At 50.2% G+C, this 12,710-nt stretch overlaps 1 protein-coding gene across 6 annotated transcripts in view; it reads left to right on the forward strand.

Moving 5' to 3' along the window:
- Positions 1 to 11,977, forward strand: part of Fubp3 (far upstream element binding protein 3) — a 52,568-nt gene extending 40,591 nt beyond the window's left edge. For 3 of the 6 annotated variants that reach the window (XM_041674734.1, XM_041674739.1, XM_041674735.1), the window contains 8 exons: positions 2,616 to 2,757; positions 6,001 to 6,161; positions 6,903 to 6,976; positions 7,211 to 7,282; positions 7,407 to 7,480; positions 9,105 to 9,173; positions 9,970 to 10,161; positions 10,685 to 11,977. In XM_041674734.1, coding sequence (XP_041530668.1) covers positions 2,616 to 2,757; positions 6,001 to 6,161; positions 6,903 to 6,976; positions 7,211 to 7,282; positions 7,407 to 7,480; positions 9,105 to 9,173; positions 9,970 to 10,124 — 747 coding nt within the window. In that variant the 3' untranslated portion in view covers positions 10,125 to 10,161; positions 10,685 to 11,977. The remainder of the gene's footprint in view (positions 1 to 2,615; positions 2,758 to 6,000; positions 6,162 to 6,902; positions 6,977 to 7,210; positions 7,283 to 7,406; positions 7,481 to 9,104; positions 9,174 to 9,969; positions 10,162 to 10,684) is intronic. The other 3 variants (XM_041674737.1, XR_005976371.1, XM_041674736.1) reach the window with 3 other exon arrangements.
- Positions 11,978 to 12,710: the final 733 nt, after the last annotated feature.

Genomic DNA, 12,710 nt, shown 5'->3' on the forward strand with positions numbered 1-12,710 from the left:
ACATTTATTAATACAAGTGTGTGTGTGTGTGTGTGTGTGAGAGAGAGAGAGAGAGAGAGAGAGAGAGAGAGATACATGGTATAACATGCATGTGACAGTCGATCTTCTGGAGACTCCATCATGTATGTCCTAAGTATCAAGTTTAGTTGTTAGATTTGGTTGTTAGAGCAAAACATTTCACATCCTCTAGGTTTTCTTTATGCAGGCAGCTATGTCCCATCTGTGGCCCATAGGTCATATGCACCCAAGCTATAATTATACAAAATTGCAAACTTATGTAAAGCTTTTGAGATTTTTTTTTTTATTTAACTTTTTGTTTTGTTTGGGTAATCATTTAATTCATGTGTATGAGTGCTTGCTTGCATGTGTGTGTACCACATGTGTATAGTACCCATGGAGGCTGGAAGAGGCTATCGGATCTTCTGGAACTGGAATTACAGGTAAGCCATCTGACATGGGTGCTGAGAACCGAACCTGGGTCCTCTGCAAGTGCTCTTTACCACTGAGCATTTCTCCATCCCTAGCTATGTGGTTCTGAAGTGTGAGCTTTGTAGACAGATGATGGCGTCACAGCAGAGTACCTGTTTCCAACAGTCAGGTATATTTGTTATAAAATCAACATGGAATGAATCCAGGAAGCACAGCAGAACCTATTCTGTCCCTTATGGCCCATGTCTTCATACACCTGGGGTTTGCTGTTGATGTCTTGGTAGGCATTTTGATGCAGGCCCTGACCCTGTAGCGCAGAAGGGCTTCAATTTTTTTTCCTTCATTTATTTATTTAATTATTTGTTTTTACTTAAAATTTTCCACCTCCTCCCATTTTCCTCCCCCTCCTCCTCCCTCTCCAATCCAAAGAGCAGTCAGGATTCCCTGCGACGGGCCTCAATTTTATGATGATCCTTCTGTCTCAGCCTCTCAAGTATTGGGATTGGAGGTGTGTTCCCCTAGTCCTGCTCTTATACTTGGTTCCAAGCTTGCGTTTAGGTGAGTTTGTGTGTGTGTTAGCGACTATTAATCTGAGGGCTTGTGACATTTACACATTTCAATAGTGTTAGCACACCCTCCAGGCCTGCAAGAGTGAAGGCTACCAGTAACTAGAGTCAGGGGTCTAAGCAGCCTGTTGGGAATCATCTTATCTATTTCTTCGTTAGCTCGTGACCTCTGACAAGTTCTGAGGTGCCTGCAGGGATTCTGCCTATGTTGGCAGCACCAGACCAGGGTTTTCACCAGGAGATGTGTCCGGTGTGGCTCTTGCCAGCAGTCTTAGAGTAAAGGGCTGCTTTCCAATTGTAAATGTTTACCTCCTGTTCAGTCCCTAATTCTCCTTTGTGTGGCTTGGGTTTTAATCAGAGCCCAGGTGGTTGGTTGGGGTTGAACTTAGTTGACACCTTTTCTGTATAAGTTTGAAAGCTACAGAGCCACCTTGTTCTCACACCCACCTTGGAAAAGCTGCCTGCCCATGCCAGAGTCTCAAGGGAAACCCTCAGAGAACTGTGTACTTGTTAGGCTCCCAGCTTCTAGGTGAGTGTGCAGTTAGTTCTCCATAGTCAGCAGGCACTTCTTCACTATGCCAGCCTGCTTACCAAGACTGTAGGTTCACTCCACACCCCAGAGTGAGGCCTGCTGCCTTAGAGTGCAGTCACTCTAATGATTCCTGTGACACACCCCACCTTGGGCCAGCTTTTCTAGGTCCCTCTGTCCCTCAATCTCTTTGGTTTTTCAAGACAGGGTTTCTCTGTTGCTTTGGAGCCTGTCCTGGGACTTGCTCTGTAGACCAAGCTGGCCTCGAACTCTGCCTGCCTCTTCCTCCCAAGTGCTGGGATTAAAGGTTTACACCACCACTACCCAGCTTTCTATCCCTCAGTTGTAAAGACAGGCTAGCTTTCCAACTCATACTTCTCCTGCCTCAGCCCTCTCCCCCTAATTCTCTGGGGGTTTGGACATCTGCCACCATCCTTCCTAAGAAATCACTCTCTTGAGGGTCTTCCTACACATTCTTGGTAGCAAGACCACCTTTTTTAAAAATTATATTTATGTTTACTCATTGTATGTACATGTTCACATGCCATAACCTATGTGTGGAAGTTGAAAGACAACTGGCAGGATTTGGGTCTCCCCTTCCACCAGGTGAGTCTCAGGATCAAGCTCAGGACCATCTCACCATACCGAGAACTTTTTCCTTAAGTCCTTTTGTCCACTCTACTGGCCCTTGTGGAGAAGTAGAGTCACACACTGCCCCTCCTGCCACTCTCAAATGTTACTTGTGGTAGCTCTTCCGCATCCACCATCTGCTGACAGACCCAGCGTGAATTAGCCTCAATTCAAGTAAAGCCTAATCTTGAGGGCCTTGTAATGTAGATGATCCCAGGCTTCTGCACAGAGTTTCTGGCTTCTGGTTTTAAGCAGGTGTTTGGATGTTGTGTGAATCCACAGGTATCTTTTTATAACAAAATGCTGATTAATTCTGTTCTGAATTGGAGCTTCCAAGTCTAAAACATTGAGGGTCCAGTGTGTGGTACTGGTGTGTTCTGTCATTTAACCGTCTCACAGAGAGGGTGAGATGCGCTGATGCAGTGGCAGATATCCTTACTGTTACCTTTCTTCCTTACCAGGAAAGAGATGGCCTTGGAGGCCTGGCGGTAGCTAGAGGAAGAGGTCGTGGCCGTGGGGACTGGAGTGTGGGCACTCCTGGTAGTGTCCAGGAAATTACATACACAGTGCCAGCTGATAAGTGTGGCCTTGTAATAGGCAAAGGTAAGAGGCAACTGTTGGGGTTTCTGTCCCCGTAGCTGCTCAAGGGAGGGGAAGCCAACTCTCAGGCCTATATTTATGGCATCCTCTGGGGTCCCTGACTTGGCTTGTTATGATAGAGGCAACACACCTGTTTGGGTGTGGGCAGGCAGGAAATTAAACCTACCACCTGAATCTGTTCGGCTGTTAGAGATTGGGAGGTGTGGGTCTCAGGCTCTTGTCTGTAGACTGGAATGAACTTAGCCATGTGAGGTCATCACTCATGCCTTCTGCAGAGTGCTCTCTGACATGAACGTTAAACTTTCCCTCACTGGATTTGCCCACTTGGTCTTCGTGGACAGCATAGGAGCCTTTGAGTAATGCCAACACCCTGTGAGGAGAGTAGAGATTGACTTGCTAGTTGCTCCTAGACATTTGGGGGTAATTTGCAACATTGGGTGGAACACCTCATTCCTTCCTGCCAACTAGGAGGGAGCAGGCAACATAGGCCATGGGCCACCGAGACTTGGCTGGCATCCCCGAGATCGCTGAGCTGAACTTTGCTACCAGCAGGGCTTCTGTTGACATTGGCTTTTGTTTTCCTTCACTATTCATTTGACAACATGGGGAGAAAATGACTTCTCCACAGAGTCCCTAAGATTTCTTGTTATAGGGAATGTGACTTAGGCTGTCCCCACCCGCAGATCTTAGCCCCATCCATGTGACCTTGGGAGCTGAAGTGGGAATTACCACGAGAGAGCCCCAGGATCTGTAGTTACCGCTCCTCGGGGAAGTGTTGGTGCTCATTCAAGGTATTACTCTCCTGTAGCCACATCTTTCAGATTTTGGGTGGTAGGAATAGTGAAGAAGGGTTTTGGTTTGAGACCAGACTGCCTCTACATTGTGACCCTCCTGTCTGTCCCAGCCTCTAGGTCAGTGCTTCTCAGTCTTCCTAGCACTGTGGCCCTTTAATTTCCTCTTGTTATGGTGACCCCAACCATAAAATGATTTCATTGCTATGCCATAGCTCCTGTTATGAGTCGTAATGTGAATATCTGGTATGGAGAATATTTGCTGTCACCCCTGTAGGGGTCCTGACCAACAAGTTGAGGACCTCTGCTCTAGATGCTGCAATTGTAGCATGGTGACTAATGGAGCAGTTTGTTTTTGTTTTCTGGTACATGCTGCCAAGTGTGTCATTGATCCTGCTGGCTACTTAGAATGGTAGACATTCCCGCAGCCCATCGAACCCGTTGCCAATACTACTCTTCAATTCACCTGATACCTATAGATAAGGGATCAGTTCTGTGTGTCTGGGCCTTTTGAAACCATCTTGTGAGTGATAACTCTCATTTGAGTGTCTGAGCAAACCCTGGCAGAAGCACCCCATCTGTGTGCATGTATGTGGTATCGTTGTCCGTCCTCCACAGAGCCACCCAAGTAGTTCCTAGAGAACAGTGACAACAGGGAAGTGGTGGTGGACACCCTGCTCCTGTGTTCCCCCACACTGTGGGACCCATAACCTAGGGTGACCGTGGCAAGGATGTCTCATGTGAGCAGTTTCCTTTTCTTGGGAAAAGCATGTGGCTAAAGCAGAGAGAGCTCTCCCAGCTTCTGCCCTTGGACAGCCTCCCGGGCCCCTGCTGGATTTCCATGATAAACACAGCAACATTGACAGATAGTCTGGCCAGCCCTGCTCTTGTCAGCCAGGCCTTTTAGCAGCTTTGATTAATTGCTTTACGATTTCACATCCAGCCGGGCTGCTGGTGGGTCACTTCTGCCCCCCATCAGGTGGAAGAATGGAGCAGGCTGCTGAATGAGTCCAAGACAGCCACCATGTGCCAAACCAGTGACCTCATTTTGAAGGAAGATGAACTTAAATTAACTCCTTCTGGCCCCATGCAGTTTTGCAGTGCCTCCCTACCCAATTAGCATGCTCCGGAGGTCCTGGCTAAGGTGGGCTGCTGGGTGCTCCGCTGCCTGCGGCCTGCCAGTCCTCAGTCTCGGGCACACTTGTTCTTGCCTTCTGGCTGGGGGCCATCTGAGACTGGACTGATGCAGGTGCCTGTGGTCACAGTCTCTGTTTCTTCTTTGTTCCTCGTTGAATCTACAAAACTGATTGGGAGCAAGCTGCTCACTCTTCACGGGGCTGAGATGGTGAAGGCCATGGCCTCTGAGCAAAGGGTCCCGGAGCTGCACTGTAGCAAACACTCACCTATCATCCTCCAGTCTGTGCTCAGTGAGCCTGACTGCCCTGCTTCAGGAAGGCTCGCTATCTTTGTTTCATGTCCCTTCCAGATGGAATAAGACAAACTTGTTCCCGCTGTTCTCCATCTGCCTCACTTTGGTGGTGTGTGTTCATGCCTGCCGGGCGATGGTGGCGCACGCCTTTAATCCCAGCACTTGGGAGGCAGAGGCAGGCGGATCTCTTGGAGTTCAAGGCCAGCCTGGTCTAGTTCCGGGACAGGCACCAAAGCTACAGAGAAACCCTGTCTCAAAAAAACAAAAAAAACAAAAAAACTTGTGCTCCAGGTTTTCCGTGTATTCTGTCTATACTCTACTCCCACAGAGTTGGTGGAGTACATCTGTAAGTTCTATGAAACTTCAGAAGAATTGGGTCATTGTTCACTGGCTGGTGGAGTTTTTGTTACACACATTGCATTAAAAGACAGAGTCTTGCTGGTTTTCAGAGAGAACAACATTTCCATCACCCTGCTCCATCCAGGCTGTGCCCCGCCTCCTCCCTCTCTGTACTGCTTCTGTCTAGACCCATCCCCCCACCAAGGCAGAGTGACCTGAGAGGGAACAGGGTGTGATATTAAAGGCCAGAATGGGCTCCAGGCATTGTTGGGGCCTGTAGCCGCCCATTTGACCTGTCGAGGGAGGGCAGCCCCTACCCAGGCTGAAGGCTCCATTGTGTATGGTAGGGCCATCAGGTCTCTGATCTCACAGTGAGAAGGATCAGCCTTCTCTGGGTGGACTTCAAGGCAGGAATGAGTTCAGTGACCAGCAGATCCAAGGGTCTTGGGCCCAGACCTTCCTATGACCTCAGGCCTCAGTCCGGTTCCAAATGGTGATCTTCACTCCAGGTAGCTAGTGTTGCAAACAAGAAGCCCTAGATTTTGTCAGGGCCCTTGTGTGCAGTAAGCAGAAGAAAGTGGCTAGCTGTGGACAAGAGTTAACATGTACCTTCCAGCCTCCCCTAAACATAGGCAACACAGACTCAGGGCCACCTCTGGTCCAATCAACTGTATCTCCTGCCTGCAGGGGGCGAGAACATCAAAAGCATCAACCAGCAGTCGGGTGCGCACGTGGAGCTTCAGCGGAACCCCCCTCCTAACACCGACCCCAACCTGCGGATATTTACCATCAGGGGTGCTCCTCAGCAGATCGAGGTGGCCAGGCATCTCATAGATGAGAAAGTTGGCGTACGTACACGGGCCTTTCCCCACCTGGCTTATACTAGCTGGATTTGCTTTTGGATGTCCAAGGTACCTGTTTTCCCCTAGAACCTTGTGCTTCCTGCGCCTTTCCTCATATCACGTGGGGGCAGCCTCTCCTCCTCTGCCTAAGGGAAAGTCCAAGGCTCAGGGAATGCCAGGCCCAGATGCAGTGAAAGGAGCCTGTGGCATGACTGGCCATGACTCCAGCAGTCAGACCTCCAAGCGTGTCCCTGCAGGCATAGATGAGCAGCCGGACAGCAGCCTTCCCCCAGCACTGCCCCCAGGCTCCCTCAGGCGTCACCCTGGCCACCAGCCCTGCAGGCAGATTTTATTGACTCTGGCTTTAGTTTCAGGCACCTCAAAGCAGATAAAGAAAGGGAGTGTTGATGGAGGACAGATGGGCCACTGCTCACCTCAATGGGGACGTAGAATGGCAGAAAGAGCCCTGGGCCAGCCTAAATTGACGGGAGAGTCAAGCAGGTTGGTCCTCCCCCAGGGTGACATGCCAGGGCAATCGTGGTGGCAACTGGCTGTGTGGTGGTCTTGGTCACTTGAGGGGCAGAGCCACCACTGCAGACACTGTCTGCTGGGGGAAGGAAGCTAGTATGAGCGCAGAACTGTCTCCTTCACTTGACTTGCCTCCCATAGTGGGCTTCCCTGGGCGGGCTTGGGCGGAGGGCACGGTAACACAGTGACAGGGGTGAGAACTCCTCTGTGCCCACACAGGGTGCCAGCCTCGGAGCCCCTGCAGCCTTTGGACAGAGCCCCTTCAGCCAGCCACCAGCTGCGCCACATCAAAAGTGAGTCCTCTGCCTCCATCTTGGTGGTTTATTACCTGCCCAACCTCCTCTGTCCTGCTTCTCAGAAGTGCTTGTCTAAGTCCTGGGCAGGGATGGCAGCACTGTGTTTTCCTCTCCTTTCTGTGGATAACTGAGCAGTCAGGGTAGAGCCTCAGAGCTTAGGGTGTGTGGACGGAGGGGAGGGTTTGAAAGGGCAGCTTCCTGCACATCAACCGTTCTCCTCCTTCCCTACAGCGCCTTTCCTCCCAGGGGCTTCCCCAACATGGCTGCTAAAGTTAACGGGAACCCCCACAGCACCCCTGTGAGGTAGGTGATTACCTGTCCTTCTGCCAGTAGGAAGGGGAGGGCATCAAACAGAGAAGGATGATTGGAAAGCAGGGGGAGGGCATGTGACCCGTGCTGTCACGAAGGACTCTTCTGTCATCCACAGCGGCCCTCCAGCTTTTCTGACCCAGGGCTGGGGCAGCACTTACCAGGCTTGGCAGCAGCCCACACAAGTCCCAAGTAAGTGATTCAAGAGGGTGAGGGTGTGCGCCAGGTGGCCTGCCTGAGGCTCACAGATCCAGGGAACTGAGGGGCAGGAGGTGTTCTGCTACATCTTGGTTTAGTTCCTCCCCAGAGATGGGGCCCAGGAGCCCCAGCATGTGGGAATGCCCAGGAAGCTGAGACTACTTTCCCTGGCTCATGGGACCCCCTCAGAGCGTGGGGTGGGGCTAGAAGTGACTGGGTGTGGTTAGGTGTGATGAGAGTCTCCTTTCCTTCTGAGGGCTGAGCTGCAGCTGGAGCTTCCCTGGGCTCTGCTCTCCACAGCCCCCTCCCCTGCTGAGCACCCCTCTCAAGCAATCTTTGTGTCACGGTGATCTCGTTTCTCATCAGTGACTTAGAGGGGCTTTTTCTGTCCCTTGGACTTCTGGGGAGACTAACAGAATTGTCTCTGCTAAGGGTTACCTGGCCAGGACACTACTGAAAAGAGAGGGGCTGTACAGTCTTCAGCCCCCTCCATCTCCACACCCAGCTCTGCTCTGACTTTCCCAAACATGATGGCACAAGTGTCAAACTATGACAGGTGCTTCCCTGTCAGCAAGGCCCCTGATGGCATCTACCCTCTGTCACACTGACCATGCTTCCTCTGCTGAGCTGGTAGCACTGGGTTCCTAGTTGTCACCTTCTCCAGCACTCTGCTCTGTGCATTCCCTCAAGCCGAGAGGATGACAGAATTGTGGTCTCATTTGCCCCGTTGTTCCCAGTAGAAGCCCTGAGAGGAAAGCTGCTTTTCCCTGTGCCCCCAAAAGGAGCACTAGGGTGGGGGTTCAGCAGAACATGAAGCCCAGTTGATTGGCCTTGGTGTGGGTGGCAAGCAGGAGGAAGAAAGAAAGGCTGGCAGCTTCCACCTGTCTGGCTGGACTCTGCCTGTGTGCAGTTCAGGGCCTGTGGAAACAGGTTGGAAGCAGTCCTGTGCACACCCCTATGTTTCAGGAAAGAAGACAGAAGCTGTTCTCCTGCAGTTCAGCAACTGTCCTTTTTCCCTGCCACTGCTCTTCAGCTAATTGGCTTGGCAAAAAATAACAGATAACTGCTGAGCTGTGTGAGCGGCACATTCCTCACGTCCCTTAGACTGCCCTTCATCACCACAAGTGCAGTTCCTGGCCTCACTGCCTGAAGGCCTAATGCTACCTTGCCTTGACACTGGGCGTGTCCTCATTCCTGCCTCCCCTGCCAATAGTGGAGAAGGAGGTGCCTAGGGCTCTGTGCTGTTTTCTTGCAGAAAGGCTAGACAAGATCCCATCTGGGTGCTGTTATTTCTGCCACTAGCACATGCACAGTGTGTTTCTGACTTCAAACCCCAGTCCTGGGCCTTCATGTCACAGGGGATTCCCACCCCCCTCACATTTCTTGTCCAGAGGGATAGTGGTGGGGCATGAGGGGCCTGATGAGGTTTCAGCACCGTTTGAACACTGTCCATTAGGAACTAGATCCAGAAAATCTAAGAAGACTGACTTCCAGCTCTGCCTCCTAATGACCTTGGTTGCAGCCTTGCTCAGTGAATACTGTGCCTTCACAGCTGGGGCCCAAGTGAGCCAGGATGGGAGTCCATGAGCAAGGCCTGACTGTTCTCTTCTCTGCACAGGCCAGCAGAGCCAGCCACAGAGCAGCCAGCCCGACTACAGCAAGGCCTGGGAGGACTATTACAAAAAGAGTGAGTCAGCCACCGCACTGCCTGTCACCTCCTCTGCACCCTGTCAGGGGAAACGAGATATGGCCAGGGGCTGCTGATTGCATTGTCCTCACAGGGGTGGGGGGTGGGGGGTGGCATTTTAGGGCAAGCAAGAAGACACAGTGCAGGGAGGGAGCTGCCACTTGACTGGATGCTGGTGGCTTGTCTTTCCTGTGAAAGTCCATTCTCTTTATAATACTAGGAACCAAGTCAAGCTTGAGGGATGCCAACACCAAAATGTCCCCTGAGTAATTGTCAGTAGCAAAGGGCCTGGGCTTATTCTAGTCTAAACCAGTTCTGGGTCTGCCAAAGGGCTCCCATGGCAGCATCTTGCACCTAGAACAGTCTCTCACCAGTGGAAAGGTCCAGGTAAGGCTGTCAGAAGCCTTGAGGGCAGTCCTCTCTGGGCCACTAGCTCCTCTGGTGACTTGACAGACGTTGTTGGGTGGTCTCCTCACTGGGGACCTGGAGGAGTTCGGGTGCCTCCACAATTTACTAACCTGCATTTCCGATTACCCAGGGCCTGTTTAACACCAACCCCACCCACCCCGTCTGAGAACCACCCTGCAGTCTCTCCCCTCTGTGGCACCCAGAGTTGCTGGGCAGGCAGTTGGTGTGTGGGAGTCCTGTGGATGTGTAGCTTCTAGGGGAACTGTGGCAGAGGCCCACACAGCACTTCATATGGCAGCAGTGGTCTGGGGAGACAGATGCCTCACAGCCTGAACAGAAGGGCCTCCCATTTCCTCCCTTTCTGTAATTCTGTCTCTTTGTCATCCAGGTCATACCACCAGTGCTGCCCCTCAGGCCAGCTCCCCACCAGACTACTCGATGGCCTGGGCGGAGTACTACAGGCAGCAGGCCGCCATCTACGGGCAGACTTTAGGGCAGGCTCAGGCCCACAGCCAGGTCTGTAGCCAGTCCCCAGCACCATGATGCCACCCAGCCTTTGTGCTTGCCTAGTAGTCCCAGGGTGAGCACACAGGCTTGTGGGGATCTCCTCTGTCTCCCTCTGTCCCAGGGTGAGCACGCAGGCCTGTGGGATCTCCTCTGTCTTCCTCTGTCCTATAGTAGTCCCAGGGTGAGCACACAGGCCTGTGGGAATCTCCTCTGTCTCCTCTGTCCCAGCCTTGTGTTTGCTCAAGTGCTGCCCCTTCTCCAGCCCAACTAAATAAGTGTCGGGTTTTCCCTGGGTCTGCAGTGAACTCCAGGGCCTTTGTTTGCACAGCAGTGGGGCCAGGTGGGTATAGGACCAACTTGATTTCTTTATGTGCACAAGCTTGGAGGACTCTCCAGTCCTCCGCCACCTAGTGCTCACTCGGGACTCCTTTCTGGGGACCTGATGCCAGTCAGGCCTTGTAGGAAGTTGGTGATGGGGCTGGTAACCCAGGAGAAGCCCTCCCCCATGTCCTGATCCTAGACCCTGGGGTGCTCAGACTCCAGCATCAGGTGACTGGGTGCTGGGCGCGGGGCTGACCCTCTCCCTCTCCCCACAGGAGCAGTAGATGGGCGTCTGCAGCGGCTCTTCCCCGAAATCAGTGTGAGAGAAACCTGTTTGTTACAGAGATTTTTAGATTTGCAGACCTTTCAATGAAGAACCTTTGTTTGTTCTGTGAAACACTATATTTAGATTAACAGAGATTTTCTAAAAATCGGGAAAATTAGTTACTAAACATTGCTGGTAATTTCTGTGTCATGATTTCTTTGTTACTCCAATGTGTAAACTCTGGGGTTCTGGAGCCAAACCTACAAGCTCAGGTGCCCGGACCTCCTCAGAGTCCTGACGTTTCATCAGATAATGGGTTTGTTTTTATTGTTGTGTCTTTTTATTTACAGGTTTTTTTTGTTTGTTTGTTTCTGTTTTCTGTTGCAACAGAAAAATGGCTTGGAAGTCTTAGGTGGTAATGTAACAAATTCTTTAAAAAATTTTTAAGCAGTATTTAAATATTCGTAAATGTAAATTCATTAAGTGTTTCACCTCCAATTTCTTGTATCTTGGCTGTCCAGTTTTATTGCGTTTTTTTTTTAAACTGAACTATTATGTATTGTAATTAATGATGTGAATTGTGAACTGAGACGGGTCCTTGTTGCGGGAGGGCGTTTGTGGGTTGTGTCGTTTCTAGCGTTCTAAGGGCAATGCAAAGACAGACACAGTCCACCTTCGTGTAAGCTGCCCATCTCTGTTACCCGGTGCAGTTGTGTGTCTAAGACCTCCAAGCGGTTTTAAAAACAAAAAGCCTTTCTCTATTCTCAGAAATATAAATACTGTTATTTTTAATATTAAAAAGAAATTCAATATAACTTTTAACAAACACTGTGGACATTAAACCATATAAAAATGTAGTAACTATTTTTTAATTCCAAGGTGTTTTTTTGCTTTTTTCTTTTAAATATTTTCTTAATATTTGTCAAATTAACTAGATAAATAAATAAATCTAGTATTAACCACAGTATGAGTTAAATAATTTTGATTTAATAAAAGGGATAATATGATTTCCAATGTTTACTGTAGTGTATCTTGTACAGATAACATGTATTTTTAAAGAAAAAAAAAACTGAATTGAAGCTATTTTTTTCTTGCATTTTGAATTGACCCCGAGGAACATTCCGTCTGAAATGTGCTCTGGTTACAGTCTCCAGTTCTCTCATTTCCTTGCCATGCTTGAAATGTCTAACTATTAAACAAGGCAGTTGGAAATGCTATGCATGTTTGTTTGTTTTTTAAGGTGTTCATTTTATTTGACTGACAATTCATTTTACACTCTATATAATAAAATTTCCACAAGATATCTTGTGGGCAAAGTGTTCTCAGTCTGTTTTGTTTGCTGGCCCCTGGCTCTTGCACTTTCTAGCTGAGGTCACCTTGCCCTGCATCAGCCTGACCTGTTAGTGCACAGCCCCTGGTCACTTCTAAAACAAAACTGTTTTTTTTAGGTGTAACTTTACACGAGGCCTTCTGACCTAAGGACCACAGTGAGAACAAGTCTTCCCTGTCAGAGCAGACCAGTCCTGCCTGGGCCTGGGAAGGTGTGGTGTCAAGAAACGCCAGTGGGTCTGTGCCCCATCCTAAGCCTCTGGCCCTGGTCATGCACTCGTGTGCACGCCTGTACCTGTGACCCACTCAGCTGTGCTGTGCTAGGAGGTGTTTATTCTCTCAGGCTCAGGTGGGACTCTAGTTTGTTAGGACCTGAGATAGCAACAGATATAGGCATTTGTTCAAGAAAATCTGAGGGGACTATACCGCCCCCCCCAGTCCCCTGCAGGCCTGACCACAGGACCTGATGGGGCAAAGGCCACTTTGCTGGCTGTTTTCTGTCACCTTTTAGAGGCAACTGGCTTGAAATTGAGTTTCTTGCCAGAGAATCTGCTTGGTTCAACCTTCACCTTGTACCCCTGTGCTGTGGGATAGTATAGACAACAGGCCCATTAATCCTTGCCCAGAACCCTCTTGGTGTGTATGTGGGGGGTGCGTGCGCACACGCGTGCACACCACACAGGAGTGAAAGCCACATCTGTGGGTCC

The sequence above is a fragment of the Microtus oregoni genome, unplaced genomic scaffold (assembly GCF_018167655.1).
Source record: "Microtus oregoni isolate MIOR12 unplaced genomic scaffold, Mior012 000025F_ref0000491, whole genome shotgun sequence".
NCBI lineage: Eukaryota > Metazoa > Chordata > Mammalia > Rodentia > Cricetidae > Microtus > Microtus oregoni.